This window comes from Chionomys nivalis, chromosome 20, assembly GCF_950005125.1.
Source record: "Chionomys nivalis chromosome 20, mChiNiv1.1, whole genome shotgun sequence".
NCBI classification, from domain to species: Eukaryota; Metazoa; Chordata; class Mammalia; order Rodentia; family Cricetidae; genus Chionomys; species Chionomys nivalis.
Window position 1 is genome coordinate 9083996 of NC_080105.1, and position 21952 is coordinate 9105947.

At 40.0% G+C, this 21952-nt stretch overlaps 1 protein-coding gene and 1 pseudogene across 1 annotated transcript; both read right to left on the minus strand.

Annotated features, from left to right (window-relative positions):
* Window positions 1–18654, minus strand: part of LOC130863155 (heterogeneous nuclear ribonucleoprotein A3-like) — a 36067-nt pseudogene extending 17413 nt beyond the window's left edge.
* A 29-nt stretch (window positions 18655–18683) lies between these two features.
* Window positions 18684–20410, minus strand: LOC130863156 (non-receptor tyrosine-protein kinase TNK1-like). The gene is made up of 2 exons (XM_057753058.1): window positions 20217–20410; window positions 18684–20124 (listed from the first exon to the last, which is right to left on the minus strand). The coding sequence occupies exons 1-2, from the start codon at window positions 20408–20410 to the stop codon at window positions 18684–18686; spliced, it is 1635 nt and encodes a 544-aa protein (XP_057609041.1).
* Between the last annotated feature and the right edge of the window lie 1542 nt (window positions 20411–21952).

The window sequence follows — 21952 nt, forward strand, 5'->3', positions numbered from 1 at the left end:
GGCATATCCAAACCATAGCCATATCTCCAAACCATGACTCTCATTGGCTTTGCCTGGTGAAGGTCCTGTCAAACAGCTCATGCACCATCTTTCCCTGGCCTAGCTCTGGCCTCACAGCTCTGCCATTGGCCCATTCTAAGGCATGCTAGAATCTGACATGAGACACAACCCAAGAAAGAAGCCCACCAGCCCAGAGCGTAATGAAACATAAACAAATAAAATGATAAGAAGAAGCAATGAATCTAAGAGCTCGTTCTTTTAGAAGATAAATCCACAGACCTATACCCACAAACTAAAAGAAGGAAAGAAGTGACCATTACAATAGACACACACACACACACACAAAAAAAAAAAAACCATAACAGAAGAATGCTTTCAAAGCTTTTGCTCTGGAGAGGGTGAGATGACTCAGAAGGTTAGAGTACTGGATGCTCTTCCAGCAGATCTGGGGTTCAATATCCAGCACCTGCATGCTGGCTCACAGCAGCAGTCTGTGACTACCCTCCTAGGGGATTCAGTGTCCTCTTTTGGCCTCCATGGGTACTGTATGGGCATGATGCACAGACGCACATACAAGCGAAGACCAATACACATAAAAATAACGATGAAATTAGGTGCTCAAAATTATTTTTTGAAGTCTGCCCTCTATTTAGTCAAAAAACCTAAAAGAAATGAACCAATTTCCCGTTTCATACAAACTACCAAAAACTTAATTCAAAATGAGATCAACAACCTAAACAGACACATAACTCCTGAGAAAATTGAAAGCCTAATAAAAATCATTCTGACCATAAAAAGGCCAGGCCCAGAGTCCCACCACACGCTCAAAGATTTACCATCAGTCCTTAAGTTATTAAAACAACAAAAACCAGGTCCAGCAGAAGCCTTTCCAAATTCCTTCTGTGAAGCCAGTAGTACTCAATATTAAAATCACAGAAAAGATGGAGAAAAGATAAACTACAGTAATATAAAAATGATACTTATACAATAAATAATGAAATAGAAAAGGAGTATCATTTTATGTACCAATGACAAGTGTGCTGAGAAAGATTTCATGAGAACATTCCCATTCAAAATAGTTTTAAAAACTTATATAGAAAAATATGTCAAATGTTTATGAAAGTGTAATACAACTAATGAAAAAAATCGAAGAACATACCAGAATTTGCAAACACCTCTCATGGACATGGATTGGGAAAATTCAATATTGTGAGAAATAGTTTTTTGTTTGTTTGTTTGTTTTTGTTGTTGCTCAGAAGCAATCTAGAGATTCAATGTGATTCCCATTGGAATTGCAGTTGCATTCTTCTTAGAAATGGAGGAGAGAATTTTAACATCCCCATAGAAGCACACAAGACTTTGCAAAGCCAAACTAAACCCAAGTACAAAGACCAATCCTGGGGGTGTCACCATATGTGACTTCAAGTTACACTCAGAGCCATAGTAATTAAACCAGCAGCTACTGCCCAAGAAGCAAAATCAGAGAACAATGAAGCTGGTTCTAAGGTCGTGCAACTAAAGCCACATGCTGTTCAACCAAGACACCAAAACCACACATTGGTATGAATGTGGCCCAAAGGTGAAGGGTGCATGTAACCAACCAGTTTTCAACTGGGTCTGAGGCCTGTTTCATAGGTGAGAATTCATGCCTGGTACTGTAAACCAGGCCCAAAACCCATGACTTGGGGAGTCACAGGCCCTAGGGAACAAGTTAATAGTGTTGTCTTCCTAAACGGACATGATCGCAAATGTGTTCTAATTATTTACGTTTATTTACATAGATCAGCACTTTTCAAAGTAGTGGGGATTACCGTGTAGTGTGTTTTTCCTTTGGAGGTACTAGGCAGGGACTCTTCCACAAGGACAACATTAACTTTGTTTTTCTTAGAAAGCCCACTGTCTCTCTTTGTTGTTTCTTTTTTGATGGGGCTGACACGCTGTGTAGATTCTTTCTCCTTCAGCACATGCTCACTCTTTTCCTCAGGAGGAAGTCCTGAAAGTACAGATTCTATATCATGTACTTTTGTTGCGGTGTCTGGAGATACATTCTGCCGAGGAGACGGTGGATGATTAGTTTTTTTTTTTTTTTTTTTATTTCATTGACAAACATTCTGTTGTTGTTTTTAGTTAGGAGTGCTTGTCTTCGAAATGATTTAATCCTTCTAAATTATGAGGTATGATCAAAGTCAAAATAGAAACAAATTGCTGTTGAACAGTTAAATATCTCTGCATATGCTTTGTTATTCACATGTGGTTCTCAGTTAGAAGTCAGAATAATTCATACTGGCCTGGAATAGGAGCAAAACCCAAGCCAACAAACAAAACCTACTGGAATTGCATCAAACACGTCTAAGTAGACATTCAGTGTGAAAAAAATGACTTAAATGATTTTTTTTTATTATGGCCAAGCAATCCTTGCATTAAGAGATTTTACCCTAATCTATCTGAAATGTTGAAAACTGACTTAAAACAATTAAGACAATTAGAAGTACAAATTATAAGTAGCTCTGTGAACTTAGTAGGAGTTCTCACAGCATAAACTAGAGATGTAAGGACCAGGAAGGAACTCCTCTTCCTCAACTCTAACCCACTGGACATCAGATCACATTGCTCATAACTTCAATTATCATGAGTTATCTGTCTCAAAGTTGACACAGCTTCATCTTTTCAGATTGGACACATGACTGCAGAAAGTCTATTCAGGAAAAGATATTGACCTTGAAACTAAAGATGTTTCTGAAAATAAAATTTACCTTGAAGTTACCCGAAATTATATTAGTTTATGCTTATCAAATGTTGCTATGCTATAGAACTTTTTTGCCTAAAATAAAAAAATCTTTAATTTAAATATTTGGAATTTTGAGATAAATGTCAAATTTGGTTGTAAAGGTGAAAATTAAGTAAAATATGTCTTCAATATTCACTTGCATTTTTAAGATTGATTTTAAAATAATGTGTATGGTATGTGCAGATGAGTAAATGTGTCTAGATGGAGGCCTGAGTGGTTGAATTCTCTGCACCTGGATTTCCAGGCAGTTATGAGTCACCTGACATGGGTGACAGAAACAGAACGTGGGTCCTCTCCATGAGCAGTAAGTGCTCTGACCCATTAAGGTATCACTCCAGCTTCACGGTAGAGTCTTCAAACAACCTACATCTGTTCTAAACTTTCCTTCTTCATTCATCAGAAACTGAGGACAGCATGCCTGCCAAAGACAGATCCTCCATTCTGTCTTATCTGAGATATCCTTGGCTCAGATGCTGTTTCTGGTTTCCTTTCTTATCAATAGAACTTGAGATCTATCTCCCCGCTAAGTCCTCCCTTGAACAATATTACTGAATTTGGCTGCAGATTCTCTTGGTTAGGCTTTTAGTGTTGTGATGAGACACCATGGTCATGGTAGCTTTTATAAAGGAAAATATTTAATTGGGGCTGTCTAAGAGGTTCAGAGATTTAGTACATTATTGTCATGGCAGGAAGGATGGGATCACGCAGACAGACATGCTCCTGAAGAAGGGGCTGAGACTTCTACATCTGGATTTGCAGGCAGCAGGAAGAGAAAAAGACACTGGTCCTGACTGGAGCTTCCTAAGCCTCAAAACCCACAGCCAGTGACACACTTCCTCTAACACGATCACAACTATTCCAACACACCTCCTAATAGTGTCCCTCCCTATGAGTCTATCAGGCCCATTTTCATTCAGACAACCACACATAAAATAGCTAATGTCAGTTTGGAAACCAAATTGAATTGGGCTTAAAAGAAAGAGCATTTGGGTGTGATTTCTGACCATATTAGAGTCGCAGTGAATAATGGTTTCATTAGGTGTAATTATGCCATCTAATTTTACCCTTTTCTTTCCTAATATTGATGTTAGACTCTTCAAAGCAATTACCTAGTTGCAGTGGAGATGAGTATTTGGAATAAGTGAGGTCTGAAAAATAGCTGTCTCTTGTCTTGATTTTGATTTTGTGTGGGGTATTAAAAAAGAAAAGGACTGTTACTTATCTAGTTCTCTGGATTTCAATAAGTAAAACTGTCAGGTTGATAATGCCTGGGTCCCATGAAGTTAGCAAACATCTCAAGACTGACTTTATTTCCACTTACGATATCTTGGCTTATACTCTACTCATTTGCATATCAAACATGTTTGTTCTGGATGCTGGAGAGGTGTATCAGCAGTTTAGAATACTTTTTGCTCTTGCAGAAGACTAGCTTCAATTCACAGCATCCACACAGTAGCTAACAACCAATTGTCATTCAGATTTCAGGCATCAAATGCCATCTATGTCCTCCATGGGCAGCACACACATGGTGCACATACAGAATGCAGGAAAACATTCATATACACAAAATGAATAAATCTAAAGCATGCAAACATGTTGATTATTTTCATGTTGATTGTAAATTCATCCTGGATTCTTTATTATTTATTCTCTGTATTTTGATGAGTTCTCCTGACTTATAAGTATGTTCACTTTCTGACTTTTTATTTCCATAGTCTAACTTAGAAGGTGACTGGCAAGGTATTACTGGGAGTGAGTGGGTGAAGGTGGTTCAGGATCTGTTTGAGGCTGGACCCCTCTCTTCTAAAACCATCTTCAGACATAAGCACATAGATGCATTTTTCCCCTGACAAGCAAGTATTTTAGTTTTGGAATTCATGGGAATTACCTTCATGGGTATTTGTCCTTTAGAGCTAATTTGTAGTGGCTCGCTCCAAGGACAAGCAGATTCATCATATCTTCTTAAAAAGTTTTTAAAGCTCCTCTTTGTCCTTCTTCTCTCTTGCTTGTTCCAAAGTTGTGAAATCGGAGGTGAAATTTTTTCATGGATATATTTGGGGCTGTGTTTTAACATTTCTGCCCTTTGAAGCATTTTCTGCAATGGAAAGGTAGAGAATTAACTTTCTTGGTTTGGTTCTGAAATTAACTATTTTTGTTGTAAGGGGAATATCTTCAAAACCACTTCATTCTTTAGTATTCACAGGGTACTGACACATAAATAGTTGCATCTAATTATAGCAATGAAATATTTTCAAATACATTTACCTATTCACAAATTACTAGGACATCATTAAGAAGTAAAAATATTTATGCTGGCCTAAATATGAGACAATCATGAACTAAGAATCTTGGACATGCCATTGTGGTTTGGGTTAAAGTTAATTATGTTTTAAAGCATCTAAATCCTGTGTAAGATGATTGATTATTAATGTTAATAGTCCCACTTTCATCAATCTTTCTCTTCTTCCATGGTTGGGAAGTAAAAATGCACATTAATTTCCATTCACATTCTTCTTTTAAAAATAAGCACTTCTTTAATTACCAGTGTCGTCCATATCATAGTACTGTGAAACTGCCTTAGAAACACATTTGTTCACAGTCAAAATCATTAAAACGCAGCTTATGACTCACAAAAACCCTAGTGCTCCAGGTTACACACACCTCTAGGAGCTCATGGTTATGAAAAAGTTTTAATATGAATGTTAGGTATTTCAATATAAACCTTCTATTTCAAATCTTAGAATGTAAGTGTATACTATTTTTAAATGAAAAACAAAAAATAAAAATTTAAAATGTTACTGTATGGTACGAATCATCTGTTCCAAGATTGGTAGCTGATGGGGAAATCACATTCTTTAGCTAGATGAGGAGTTGTGAACACGTCCTCAGTCGAGTCAGACAGGAACAGAATGCAAACTGAGATGAATAGTTTGCATGTGTCTAAATTTCCACACCTCTGGTTTGTCTAAATACAGAACAAACTCAGAAGTAGAGGAGATGCTCTCATATATGATCAGAGAATAGGAGCATCCAAGGGAACATAAAACCTACCTGCATTTATGCTAAAAGTAAAGGCAACAGGGAGGTTCCTGGCTCGCTGAAATTACTACCTGGAACCACTCGAGAGTATGTAGGTGGATTGTCGGAGTGATGCTTTAAAATCACTCTAATGTGCACCGGTTTCTGCCAACAATCCTTGATCAAACATCAAGCATCTTCCATTGTGAGAGAACTCACAATATGTTTCGGGGCCATTCTCTTAATCGGTCACCACTACCTGCTTACTTGAAAGTTAGTGAAAGGAAGTTTCAGACCTACAGAATGGTGTCCTCTGGCCAGTATCCCTAGGAAACATGGATAGGGGGATGCTACTGCATTTTAACACAATTCATAAGAGAATGAATTTCACAAAGAAGCATATTACCATAATAACACTGTCGTCTCTCATAGACCAAGGAACATCAGGCTTGTCTGAGAACCTTTAGGATAAAAACATGCAACAACGGGTGGATTTGGTCATTTGAACAGCTTGGAGAGAGATCCGTTACTTATATAATTAAGTGACATTTCTGCATTCATGTAATTTAAAGTCAACCTATGTTTTAAAGCTTTCAGTTGTCTATGTGGACTTAACTTATCTCAATCTATCAAACATTCAACCAAGACTCACTCATGTTCCAGTTTAAAAGGAAAAAGTCAGTAGCTTAGGAGATGGGTCAGGAAATCAGAGTGCTTGCTGCCCACCCACAGTGACCAGACTGTGAATCTACATCACACACACACAAAACTGGGCATGAACTTGCAGCCCAAGTACTGTGGGTGGCAGAGACAGGGGCATCATGGGGGCTTGTTGGCTGCAAACCTAGGCCCACATTAGTGAGAGACCTTATATTAAGCGGATAAGATAGAGAATGATAGCACAAGAAACCTATAACCTCCTTTTACTTCCAAGCCTGCACACAGACATATGTCACACACACACACACACACACACACACACACACACACACACACACAGCAAGACCCAGAGAGATTAACTGCCATTGTATTGACTTTTGCCTGTACAAACTGCCTGTCTTAAAGTTGGAACTGATAAGTGCCTTAATTTGCTACCTGAACTGAAAGAAATCCTTTGCCTAAAACAAGACAGAAGATTATTTATCTTCTGGGTCTTCTGCAATGTCTAACTCCACTGAAGACTGGGCACTTCATGCCCTATACATTGTAAATACCTTGGTAAATATTAATTACTTTATTTATGTAAATTAATGAATAATAACAGGTACCAAAAACATACCTGCTATAGAGATCCCTTTAAGGGATTCAAATTACCTTCACATCTCTGTGTGTGTCTGTGTGTGTGTGTGTTTGTGTCTGAGTGTGTGTGCGCGCGCGTTTGCCCATGTGTGTGCATGGAGGACAGTGGACATCAGTGTGTTTCCTCCTTTGGTGCCATCCACCATAAAAAGGTGTCTCATTGTATCAGGGAACAATTCAATTCTTCTAGGTCTGTTTTTCAGCAAGTGCTAGGGATAACCACAAGTCTGCCTCCCAGTAACGGATAAACAAGCATGTGCATTCTTGCCTGGGCTTTTATTTGTCTCCTGGTATCAAACTTAATGTCTCGTGTTTACAGAAACTGCACTTCATTAATAGAATGATCTCCCCAGCCCCAAAGTGGTACCTTCAACAGACACGTTGACATTTTTAGGTCCTCCAATTAGGCAGTCTAAACTGCAACAGCATTTTCACAACTCTCTTCAATTCCTGGTTTTAATGTGCTTTTGTGATAATTTTAATATCTCTAAACTTGAATGTTCCTATTATCATTGTCAAATTTGTCAAAGTCCATTATTTTCATCACTATTCTCAAACCCTCACTGTCATCCAAACTAATGTTCTTCGTGCTCCACTTTTTAGTGTGAACACATTCCTATCCTTCTTTACAGGATTGACCAGGTATATCCACAATTGCCCTCTTCTATGGGTCTTCTTTCCTGTGCTCTCTCAGTTATTGCTAAACACCCACCTGCCTGTGGATAAATAAGAAGACTCCCAGCTTTACAACTAAGGGACTACAGTACTATTCTCATGGGTGACACGCGTAGTATCAACATAAACTGTCTTCATGGGTTTGGACTTCAGGGCTCTCCAACAGAACAATCATAGTGGAAAGATATTAAATACAAGAAATATTAACACATATTTTGCTACATATCTAAGAGTCTTTATAATCCTGAAATTCTGGGTGTTTTTAATCATCCACTGAAAAATGAATATTTAATTCTCAAAAATGAAAAAAATAGAAGAAAGGGGGAATGTTTTTTAAAAAACCAAGAAACTGTGTATGGGAAATCTTTTTAAAAAAACAAGAAACTTACCAGTTATTTCATGTATTTTTAATTTATATATTCTTACCTGGATAAAAACTTCTGTTGAATATTGTTGTCCACTTCTAAACATAAATGAAAAATATATTTTATAATGATCAGGTAAGCCACCTGCAGATCTTTTCTGCTCCCTCTGTTCTCTCAGACCAAATCGTTCAGTCTTATTCTCGGTGCTACAAGAGAACTAGCTCCAGTCTCTCTCCCACTGCACTGTCAACATCTTCGGTGGATCCCATAGACCATCCACTCCCAACATCCCTCCCCCATTCATTGTTCACCAGCCTCCAACTTTAGCAGTGACCTCCTGTGCAGACATAGCCATACCTGCCAGAAAACCAGGTAGGCTGCCCACAGTTCTTCTCAGCACTCTCTGTGTGTTCTTCTAGACCCAGTCCCTCAGTCTCTTCCCTAGAGCATCAACACATCACCAGCTACAACCTCACTTCCTCCCTGCGCATGTCTCTTATGGCACCCACCGAATGTCTCTTCCTAACCTTCCTCCCAACAAGTCATAATTGCATCCCAGCCTCCAACACCTGTAGCCATTTCCTGTGAACACAGTAGGTGAGTAGGCCAGTCAAACAGGCAATGTGCAATGTGCAACTATCACACCTTAGCAAAATCCAGAGAAGTAACAAAACAAAAACCAAAACCCTCCATAATACCCACTTAACTAAGGCAAACCCAGAAGTCAGTACCTAGACTTATAATTATCCCAAACCCAGATACCTAGACACTAGCTAGCATAAGAACATAATCAATAACAGCCAGAACAATACATCCCCACTAGAACACAGTTATCCTACCATATCAGGTACTTATTATTCCAGCATAAATGAAGCACAAGATAAAGACCTTACAAGAAATAGAGGTTCTTAAAGAGGAAATAAATGACCTGAGTTAGTGGGAGTTCACTGACTCTGGACTGAAAGCAGGGAATCTGCATAGGACCAAACTAGGCCCTCTGAACGTGGGTGACAGTTGTGTGGCTTGGGCAATCTGTGCAGCCACTGGCAGTGGGACAAGGATTTATTACTAGTGCTTGAATTGGCTACTTGGAGCCCATTCTTTTAAGAGTGATACCTTGCTCAGTCTAGATATAGTGGGGAGGGGCCTTAGTCCTGCTTCAAACTGATGTGTCAGATTTTGTTGATTACCCATGGAAAGCTTTATCATCTCTCAGGAGTGGATGGGGGTAGGGTGGAGGATGGTGGGGGAGAGTGGAAGAAGGAGAGGGAATGGAGACTGGGACAGGTGTGTAAAATTAGAAAAGACTGCTCAAATAAAAAGTTATTTCCTACAAAATAAAGAAAAAGAAATCCATGAAAATACAAGCAAACAATTGGAAGACAAGAATAAATCCCCTAAATAAAGTGAGGAAGAAATACAAAAAGCCAAATAGTTGAAGGGAAAAATAAAACTGTTCAAGACCTAAAATGGAAATAGAAGCCACACAAACGTAATGATACAATACATCATGAAAATTTTAGGAACTCGAACAGAAACTTTCAACAGAATACTAGAGATAAAAGAGAGAAGCTCAGGCATTAAAGACACAATGTAAGAAATGGATAGATTAGTCACGGACAATATTAAACCTAATATATTTAAACTATGCATCTGAGAAATATGGGACACTAAGCCTTAGAACAACAGCAATTAAGGAAGGAGAAGAATCCCAGAAAATATGTTCAAAAATCATAAAAGAAAATTTCCTAATAATAAGGATAGGCTTATAAAAGTACAAAAAGCATACAGAACACCATATAAATTGCCATATAATAATCAAAACACTAAACATACAGAACAAAGAAAGAACATTACAAACTGCAGGGGAAGAAACCAAGTAAGACATAAGGGTAGAAACCTGAATTCTTAAAGGAGTCTCTAAAATCCAGAAGGCCTAGACAGATGCCCTGCACCTTAAGAGACAACAGATACTAGTCCAGACTAATATCATCGGCAAAAAATTTCATTAGATGGAAAAAATAAGATTTTTATAAAAAAGACAATATCTATTTATAAATCCAGTCCTACATAAAGTGCTAAGAGGAAAACCCCAAACTAAAGAGGTTAACTACACCCACGAAAACACAGAGAATAAATAATCTCATACAGGAAAACCAAAAGAAGGAAAGCATACCCACACATACACATTCACACTCAAAGACACACATCACCACCACCACCAACAAATGACAGCAATCACCATCTCCCAATATCAATGTTCTCAATTGCATGATAAAAAAACAGATTAACAGAATGAGTTTAAAGACACGATCCATTGTTCTGTTGCATCTAGGAAACGCACTCCAACATTAAGGATAGACGTTGCCTCAGCGTAAAAGGTTGGAAAAAGGTATTTAAATCAAATGAACCTAAGAAGGTAGCTAGTGTAACCATTTTAATATCTAACAAAATAGCTTTCAAACCAAAATAAATTAAAGAATATGGATATGGACACTACACACTCATAAAAGGGAAAATCCACCAAGAAGACATTTCAATTCTTAATATCTATGCCCAAAACGTGAGGCCTTCAACTTTGTAAAAGAAGCATTGCTACAGCTTAAATTGCATATTAACCCACAAACACTGATAGTGAGTAAATACTTCAATATCACCAATGGACAGGTCATCCAAACAAAAAAGTAAACAGAGAAACATTGAAGATAACAGACCCAACAAACCAATGGATCTAAGAGATATTTATGGAACACTACACCAAACACAAAAGAATATACTTTTTAATAAGCATTCATGTATCTTTCTCCAAAGTGGATCACAATCATGGACACAAAGCAAATCTCAGCAGATTGAAGCAAATTGAAATCACCCTATCACACCACCATGGATTAAACCTGGATATCAAAAATAAGGGAAAGAACAAAAAGCTTTAAAAATCATGGAAACTTAGCAACTCTGTAATGAATGAAAAATGGGTCAAAGCAGAAATAATTGAAATATATTAAAACTTTGTAGAACACAATGAAATGAATGTGCAGCATACACAAACTTATAGGACACAGTAAAGTGGTGCTGAGAGGAAAGTACACAGTACTGTGTGCGTGCCTACACTTGGGAAAATCTCATAACTGAACAGCACACCAGAAAGCTCTGGAACAAAAAGAAGACTACAAGAAATTGTAAACTGGGGCCTGGAATCAATGAAACATATACAAAGTGAACAATACAAAAAGAATCAATGAAACAAAGAATTTATTCTTTGAGAAAATCAACAAGATAGCTAGACACAAACTTACCCAAACTGACTAAATGATGGAGAGAAAATATTTGCATGAACAAAATGAGAAGCAAAAAGGAGGACATAACACTAGATATCAAAGAAATCCAGAGAATCATCAGGAGACATGCTTTAGGAACATGTGTGCCAAGAAATCAGAAAAATCAGAAGGAAAGATAGTTTGTTGATAAGTACCACTTATCAAAGTTAAATAAAGATCAGATAAACAATTTAAACAGACCTCTAACCCCTAGTAAAATCGTAGCAGACATCAGAAGTCTCCCAACCAGAGAAAATCAGGGCAGACAGTTTCAGTGCAGAATTACATCAGACTTTAAAGAATTAACGCCAATGGTCCTTAAATTATTCCACAAAATAGAAACAAAAGGAACATTGTCAAATTTATTTCATGAGGCCATAATTACCCTGATACACAGATCCCACAACGATTATGGATGTCGGCATTTAGAGAGAAAGAAAAACATATTTTACACCAGGCATAGAAAACTATAGCAGTAAAATTACAAGACTGGTGATTTCTTGATATGAATTGCGGGAAGCCCTCCCTATAGCGTATTCCTCAAAGAATATTCACGAATAGACAATTAGTAAAGAAACAAGCTTCTCCAAATACTGAGTTAAACTTATTCAGTTAACACAATCCCAGAGAACCTAGACAACAATAGGTTGTCTAGGATCCTAAGAGCAGGATACATGGATCTAATCTACATGGGAAGTAGAAAAAGACAAGATCTCCTGAGTAAAATGGGAGCATGGGGACCATGGGAAAGGGTTGAATGGGAGGGGAAATAAAGGAAGGGGAGCAGAGAAAAATGTATAGCTCAATAAAATCAATCAATAAAAAAAAAATAAGAAAAATTGTTCAGTTAAATCAAAACCTGTCTAGGATAAGGCAGATAGGCTGTTCACATCTGGGGAAGATACTAATAAACTCTTTGGATCTAACTCTGGTCCCTGTCTGACATGTAGTATAAAGGATGATCGTGATTAGCTTTCACTGCTCATCATGAACAGAACAATGGGAAAGATCCCTCCCACAACAGTTATGCACCCTGAAGTGCATCTCTTAGTGGGAGAGAAGCAGAGCAGGAGCAGGACAACAGTTTTGTGAGAGTATTATCTGACTTGGATAAATTTATGTGGTTACATGTATAAATTACGGTCTCACTAACTCTTTCCTCATACTGATGCTCTGCACAAAAAAGACACCAACAATTCCTGTATATTTCATTCAAATGATTTAATCATTTTATTAGGCATAAAAAATAAAAATGATTAAATATTGCACCTTGGGGTTGTAACATAATAGTATTTTAGAGATGGTATCTGATTAATGTTATGCATACACAATACAGTGTGTTTATTGTTAAAAGCTAAAAGAAATATCTGTTTTTTATAAAAAGTCAACTTGTTACTGTGTGACTATAAGGAACCAATATTGTGTAATAGGGTTTTTTCCTTATTTTTACCAAGATAACAGTTACTAAAATGAAAAACACCAATATGTTTTAGATAGTATCTTTTCAGATCTGAAATTTTTCTTAAGTGATTCTGCCTTCAAAAATGCAGGCTTACTGCATTCAAAAAGACAAAGAATCAATTTAACTGCAATTTTCACGTGGTTTCCTTAACTCCCTATTTGAACTGTTTACATTTTTATTTTTATTTAGTGCTGAGACCACTTAGCATTTGTCATTTTCAAACTTTTATCTGGGACTGGAGAGATGGCTCAGCAGTTAAGAGCACAGCTTGTCTTAAAGAGAATCCAGGCCCAGTTTGCAGCCACCACACAGTGGCTCACAATCACCAGTTGCAAGCGTCCAACCCCATCTTCTGACCTCCACAGGCACCAAGCCCACATGTGGCGATGCATACACATGTGCAGAAAATACACAATCTTTAAAAGGTTTAGTCTTACCATTTCTGATCTGTACAGACGCAGATGGTTGAAATACAGATTTCTCCTGCTCCAGAGGTACAACTTCACTGTGGAATATTTTTAGAGTAATAATTAAAATTCACATGAAAACCATTTACCAAATGTTCTTAATTCTTTTTATTTGATTTCCTAATATATCTTACATTAGGCATTTACAAAAAAATTAATTTGTGCTTCAATGGTTAACTATGATTAGTGAATGGTTTCCTTACAACTTTTTCTCATGTCGAAGACAGGGAAATAATTTACACCCTGATTAAAACAACACATATACTAGTGTGTTTTTCAGTCTCCATAAGTTTGTGTATATTCCAGGCATTGCTAAGAAGAATGTATATTCTGAAGTATTTGGAGAGGATGTTCTATAGATGTCAATTAGGTCCATTTGATGGTATGTCATTTAACTCAGATTTCTCTGTCTTTGAGAAATAAATTATCTATCACAAGATTTAAAAAAAATATATAAAATTCTCTAAAATTGATGAATGCAAAAATGCTTGATCTTGGTATACAGTTAGCATCATATTCAAAAAGCAATCAATAGCTATTAGTACCTATATTAAAAACAATAAGAAACATCTCAAATAACTTAATGATGCACATTAGAGCCACAGAGAAACAGGAACAGAGCAGAGCCAAATTAGTAGGTAGAACTGAACATGAAGGCAGGAATTAATGAACACACACAAACACACACATACACACACAAGAAGGATTATGGAGGTTCTTCCACACACTTTGTTCTGAGGACTGAAGTAACTGAAAGCTTTGGGTTTATGTGTTCAATGCACTCAATGCTCCTAACTCATTCTTCTTCCCATAGCCCTAGAGCATTATGGTCCCTTCAGTATTAAGAAACATTTTAGGGGCCATGGAACTCTGAAACTCAGCTTGCTTCCGTACTGAGGGGACCTAAGAGGTGAAAGAATAGACACAGGCCGGATGCCCTACTCTTTTCGACCTTCCCCGTGGGACAAAACCCAGGGGCCCTTCCCCAACTCTCTCGGCTTTTCTAGCCAGCCAGCAGTGAGTTTCCAGTGGCTAGGTTCCCCCCAAACCCAAATGCATCCACTGGACCTCCCAAGCTACTAACCACACCCCGCCTAAGAGCTGAGAGCTTGCTATAATACTGAGCAGATCAAGAGCATGCTACAATACCTGGAGGATTAAGAGAGAACATCAAGAGAGCAAACCAGCAGAGAAGTCCAAGAGAGCAGAGGCATCAGAGGCTTTCTGAGAGACATTGACAGTACAGAGCAGACCAAGAAAAACCCCCAAATACCCAGGCAGCCACAGTAAGTGTTGGACCAAGAAGCAAAGACATTGCTGGCCTCCTTTGAAGGAAGAGATGGGTAGGTGCCAATGCAACAATTCCTCAACAATGTAAAATTCAACAAGGTAACACCAGAACCCAGCGGACACACAATAGGAAGACTTAACAGCCTAACCCAGAAGAAGTAGAAGAAAACGACTTTAATAAATAAATAAGTAAAAAAAAAAAAAAAGAATTACTATAGCTAAATAGCAAAACCAACTTAAGCTCTCACACAAGAGCACCCATATTAACAAATAAATAAAAAGTAGGATATATTCAAAAAAAACTTAACTTTATGAAAATGATGGTGGCCTTTAAAGAGGAAGTAAAAAAGACCCTTAAAGAAATGGAGGACAAGACAAACAAAAAATTGAAAGAAATTAACAAATCCCTTAAAGAAACCCAAGAAACATTTTAGGCATTTCATTGAGTGTCATGTTCTCTCCCGATGGGTAGTTTGGTAGAACATGAAACCGATCTCTACCTCTAAGCACTGAAGAGGCAACACTCTCAGAGTCCCCATCTTTTAGTGCTTTAAAGCTGCTTTTGATTCACAGGTTTGTGATGAAACTGTCGCATGACTATTCTAATGCTCAGCAAACACTTCTGCATGGTGCCGAGTCTTTACAGAACACCGACTGGGGAGCAACACTGCCCCCTCAACTCCACTCCATCTGAACTACAGCTCACAGCTCCAGAGGGCAGGGCTTGAAGTTGGTAAGCTCTGGAAGAACCAATTCATTTTCCAACGTTCCACCTACCTTGATTTTCACCACTGTTGTGGATCTCTTTGCGAGAGCTGTTTACCTATGTGCAGAATCATGTCCATAAGCCCATTCTCAAGGAAACTTCAGCAAAGCCTGGGAGGGTCTTAAAACCGGCCTTGTAATTCACACCCTCACCAGCAGATAACTTGACCCAGACATATTACTGACCTGAATTAATGACCTGAAAGCTAATATTTTAAATAAATGTGTATGATGTATGCAGTGCACTTGCATGCATGTGTGATTTCAAGTACATACATGCATTCCAGGGTGCAAGTGTGGCTGGGTCTCTTGTTTTGAAAACAAATGCTCAACTAACTATTCAGTAAACTTCTGGGGATTCTCTGTGTCTTTCCCATCTCACTGGAAGCTCCCAAGATGACAGATGCACACAAGACCATCAGGCCTCATGTGAATTCTGGGCATCCAAACTCCCATTATCACTCATGCATGGCGAGCACTTTACCTACTGAACCATCTCTGTAGCCATGGATTCATTACAGTCTTTCATACTATAACTGGGTGTAATCAGTAATTTCAAAATTGTGTGCTCTACAAGTAATTACTCGGCTTGTGATTAAAGAAGAAATAAGGATGACGATATTGACTTACACAGAGGAAAGCACAGTGCCAGTTTCCAAAGTTTATATTCTCCAGACACACAGTGTATTTTCAAACCCATACACTCTTACCTGATTGAAATTTTCCGTTTAGTTCTTCCCTTCAGTACTAAAGAGAAAGACAAAATGTGCTATAAACAACTGTAGAAAATATGACTATTAAATGCCAAGGCTAAAGTGTTTTTTACCCCATATACTTTGACACCAATTCTAGATAGTCTTCATGTGAATATTGATTTATATACAACAAATATATGAAGCACTCTCCATGTCCATTCCCTTTATATTTCAAAGGCCAAGAGAAGTTACTAGTTTTAATAAATTGTTGTACAAATACCTATAACCTGAATACTATCAGACAGAGAAGGTGGCATCTTAACCTGAATCAGTATTCCAAACCGACAAGTTACAGAGATACATTTTGTGGCTGATTTGAATTTTGTCTTTGTTCTAAGCGATGCTTACTGGATCTTCTTAGCATCCCCCACGACTCAGGAAGGGGATTTGGACCACTACCAAGTGGGATTGTGGCTCAGTGGTAAAGCTTAAGTAACTCATGTGGGAGCTCTCAGCCAGTCCTCATCACTATCAGTGCAAAGAATAATAAAATTCACAATAACATGATACAAGAACCTTACATATATCACCATAATACCAACTCTTAAGGGAAGAGGGTCATTTGGATTCACTACCTAGTGTGGTTGCCCATGGCAAGTTAGGTACAAAAACCTCTGTGGTGACAGTTGCTCAAAGAACAAACTCTGCAGTGTTCCTTCCACTGTCACAGAGTCTCTCTAGACTCTGTAGAGATGCAGCTAATACTTTGGAATACAGAATGATGCCATTTGTCCAACTCTCCTCTTCATGCACAAAATTTTCTAAAGATTGTGCTTTGTAGTGTGTCAGCCATGTTTTATCAGACCCCGATGTCCTTAACAAATGCTAAAGGGAAAACCTTCTAAGGGCAGAGTTCATAGGAAGGATGCATGCCAGAATGTGCACAAACCCCTAGGTTCAATGCCCAGAACTTCAAAAGTCCAAAACCAAAAGGAAACAAAGAAAATAAGAACATATAGGGGCTGAATAGTCTTCCTCATAAAGTCTATCACACTTACTAAGACATGGCATTGTCATTCAACAATTGGAGATAATTAAAAATAACCTTTCCTTTCTTTCTATCTTTTTATAAAAAACTACCTTTTCTCAATTTACATACAAGTCCCACTTCCCACTCCCTCCCCTCCTCCTGCTCCCTCCATCTCCCCCTTATTCTTATTCCTGCATGAACTCCTGCATCATAAGTAAGCCTTCCCACCTGGAGTCAGCAAAGTCTAGTACATTGCTGTGAGGTAGGATCAAGGCCCACCCTACTATATCTAGGCTGAAGAAGCTATCCCCCCAAAAAATGTCTTTTGATTTTTTGTTTGCTTGCTTGTTTTTTTGCTGAGAGTAAATTTCATTGTAGATCAAATTCAGTGGCATGAGATAAAGAGAGCCTGTGTTCCTGTGTTCACTTCTCAGGGTTAGTTATACACCCATATTGTTCTTTATCATCATGATCTGATTTTTTTTTAAAAGAAAAAGATTATCCTACATCCATGTTAACTTGCAATTTTAGCAGAGAGGCAAATTCTCATTGATGGGTCACTTAGAGAGCAGTCGGCAGGATGGCATCAAGGCACGCATTTCTCACACATGACAATTTACAGTTGCTGGATATCAGGAGGAAGTGTAAAATAAAAATAAATAAATAAAATTTTAAAAATGGGTTATAAAACTCCAGTACAAGCTGTAGGGTAAATTCTGGTTAATTCCAGTGGCCCAACAGTCTGACCCAACCATACAACTGTCACCCACATTCACAGGGCTTAGTTTGGACCTATGCTGTTTCCCTCCCTGTCATGCCAGAGTTGATGAGCTCCCATTGGCTCAGGTAGCTGTTTCAGTTGGTGTCCTCAACATGGTCCTGACCGCTTTTCTCACTGTAAACAGTGCCTCCTTTTTGGTTTACTGCTCACCAAAACTGGAATAATCACACAGAAACTATATTAATTCCAACCGTGTTTGGCCTTTTTTATTCTGACTTTTTTTTTATCTATAGCATTTGTATTAAAGAAAAAAAAATACTTGAGTCCAAAAACTGAGTTTTCATCACCCATGGTGATTCCAGAGAAAAACCAAACCAAGTCAGTGTCTAAGACGGGTGTCCCACGGAGTCTAGTGAGGTAGCTAACAGGTCTAACAGTTGGTCCATGGTCCAGTACAGCTACTCGATCGTCGTCTGTCGTGAGCAGATGATTCCTTGGCAGCTCTGTTCTTTCAAGTCCTCTTCAAGTGGGAGTGTAGGCAGAGTGAACTAGATCCTTCTTGTCCAGTCAGAGCCCCCAGAGGCCAAGGAGCAGGGCACGGAGGAAACTCTCATCCGTGCCTGACCCGGCGCCCTGCACACGTCCTGTACCTCCTCCACGGCAAGGAAGCTCTCCCTGGGTATGAAAGTCGGCCTCTGTCAAGACCTCGTGGTTTCTGTTCGGTCCCATAAGGTCAGGCTCTAAGTGGGCCAGGTTCTCCATGCTGGTAGCCATCCCCAAGGATGTAGAGTTCAGGACCGGGCCAGGATGTAGCGGCTGGCTGCTGACAGGTCCCACTGATGATGCTCCAGGATGCGCCGACAGTCTGCTCTGGATCTGTTACTGAGGTGGAAGAGCTGGTCTACCTTGAGGTTCGGGATAGCAGACGCCACATCTCCCCCAGAGGTTCTCAGTGCCACTTGACACTGCTGGTGGGTGACTCCATGTACACTTAGCTCCACCTCTATAATCTTTCTCTGCCACTCGGGGTCTGACGACGGGCCTCCAGAAGGGACAGTGGCTTTGCTGGCTCCAGGTACTCCGGTGCGATGATTGTGTGATTTGGGCCGGGGAGGTCGTGATTTGTGGGGCTGGATGGGCTGAGAAGAGCTGGAGATAAAAGGTGGGCGTGGAGGCAGGTCCGGTGGGCGCGGAGGCAGGTCTGGGAGCCCCTGGGGCATAGCTCTAGTATGTCGAAGTTCCAGAGGGCTTGAACCACCTCCTGTGGGTCGGGGACCCAGGGACAGCACTGACTCCAGACTCTTGGATATTCCTTTCATCCTCTGCAGGGGCACCTTCCTTCTCTGGCCCCGTGCTGATGCTACATCCTGGAACTTTGTCTTCTCTCTGTCCCCGTCCATGCTTCCTCGGCATTTCTCTCCCCGGGCAAGGAAGGCCCTGAGGGCTGGATGGGTAACTGGCGAACCCCCCACGTCTGGCAGTATCACCGCTGACACGGGGAAGTTGCCCACTTTGAACGTGCGGCCCTTCTGACCCTTCCAGGTTGTGGTGTCCGGGCTGCCCTCGATGATAGTGATGGGGTCACCCGGCTCCATCCGCAAAGCACCTGGTTCTGTAACTTCCCTAACGCAACGTCCTTCAGAAAACCAAGCCTCTTGAAGCAGCCCTTCCAGGTTGGAAAAGCTAGGCCGGTCTGCAGGGTGAGGGGCCCAGCAACGCAAGGCGAGTGAGTAGAGGGCCCTGGAGCAGAGAGGAGGCCTTGGCAGCCTGGCTCGGTCCTTCTCCAGCCGGTGTAAGATGAGATATGGTGGAACACCCGCCCAGGGCTCCTCGCCTCCAGAAAACATTTCCCACAGTGTCACGCCAAACATCCACACATCGGGGGCAGAGCAGAAGGCTCCCTGAGGGAGGCTCTCTGGGGCACACCAGGCATAGGGGATGGGACGGGGTCCGCCCATCACGTAGCGACCTCGGGCGCCGCCCAGCGGTCTCACAAATCCAAAATCTGCCACCTTGATGGTACGCGGTGAGGCCAGGAGCAGGTTGCAGGTAGCGAGATCCAGGTGCACTAACCCACGGGACCCCAAGTACGTCATGGCTCCTGCCAACTGACGCAAGAAAAGGCACAGTAGGGCCACAGGCAGTGGGGGTGGAGCTCCCCTCTGCACACGGCACCCTCTGGAATCAGACTCTTGAGTCTCCCCTCTGGCTTGTGGAGACACAGAAGACTGTCTGAGCGTGGAACCATCTCCTTCTGTTCAGGTGCAACCCCCCCCCCAAGGATCTTGTAGACCCAGTTCTTAGACTTGACACCGGAGCGGTACCTCTTCAGGGCTTCAGCAAGCCTGCGCTGGGCAGGCCTGCCCATGCCAATGTTGTCCAGGTCCTCAGGCCTCACAAAGTCAAAATGTTCTGGCCCAGTGACGTTAAGCTCCTCAAGGATTGGCCGGTAAAACTGGGCCAGTTGGATGTCCCGGAGCAGCCGAAGTAGCCACAGGGAACTGGCTTTGGGGAGCATGTCTGGAGTCGACTTCTAAGGCGAATGGCAGTCTGCTTTAAACGTGTGACCTGGCAGAGCCGGAAGATTGTTCTGACTTCTTAACTAACTCTTATATCTTAGGTTTACCCATTTTTAATTGTTTTTTATTGAGCTATATATTTTTCTTCACTCCTCTCCCTTTCTCCTCCCTCTGCTTTTACCCTATCCTGTGATCCCCATGCTCTCAATTTACTCAGGAGATCTTGACCTTTTCTACTTTCCATGTAGATTAGACCCATGTGTCTCTCTTAGGGTCCTCTTTGTTGTCTAGATTCTGGGATTGGGTTTTTATTTGCTTGATGTCTAAAAGACACTTATGAGGGAACACATATTATGTTTGTCTTTCTGAGTCTGGGTTACCTCACTCAGGATGGATTTTTCTACTTCCAAACATTTGCATGCAAATTTCAAGATCTCTTAGTTTTTTTTACTGCTGAGTAGTATTCCATTGTATACATGTACCACATCTTATTTATCTACTCTTTGATCGAGGGGCATTTAAGTTGTTTCCAGGTTCTGGCTATGATGAATAATGTTGCTATGAACATACTTGAGCACATGTCCCTGTGAGGTGACTGAGCATTCTTTGGGTATATACCCAAAAGTGGTATTGTGGGGTCTTGAGGAAGGTTGTTTCCTAATTTTTTTGAGAAATCACCATACTGATATCAAAAGGGGCTGTACAAGTTTGCACTCCCACCAACAATGCAGGAGTTTTCCCTTTCCCCCACATCCTCTCCAGCATAAGCTGTCACCAGTGTTTTTGATCTTGTTCACTCTTACAGGTGTAAGATGAAATCTCAGAGTTGTTTTGATTTGCATTTCTCTGATGACTAATGATGTTAAACATTTCCTCAAGTGTCTTTCAGCCATTGTAGATTCATCTGTTGAGAGTTCTGTGTTTATGTCCCCATTTTTTTCATTGGATTATTTGGTTTTTGATGACCAATTTCTTGAGTTCTTTGTATATTTTGGAAATCAGACCTCTGTCTGATGTGGGGTTGGTGAAGATCTTTTCCCATTCTGTAGGCTGTCGTTTGGTCTTGCTGACCATGTCCTTTGCTTTACAGAAGCTTTTCAGTTTCAGGAGGTCCAATTAATAATTGTTTCTCTCAGTGTCTGTGCTACTGGAGTTATATTTAGGAAGTGGTTCCTTGTGCCAATGTGCTCAAGGGTACTTCCCACTTTCTCTTCTATAAGGTTCCGTGTGGCTGACTTTAAGTTGAGGTCTTTGATCCATTTGGAGTTAAGTTTTGTGCATGGTGATAGATGTGAGTCTATTTTCATTTTTCTACATGGTATGTAGATTGCTTTTGGTAAGGTTGCCATTTTTACTATGTTAATTCTACCTACCCAAAAGTATGGAAGATCTTTCCACTTTCTGGTGTCCTCTTCAATTTCTTCAAAGATTTAAGGTTTGTTCCTTGTATCCCTGCTCTCTCCAAGAATGAATGCTGTATTTTGTCAAAGGTCTTTTCAGCATCTAATGAGATGATCATGTTTTATTTTTCAGTTTGTTTA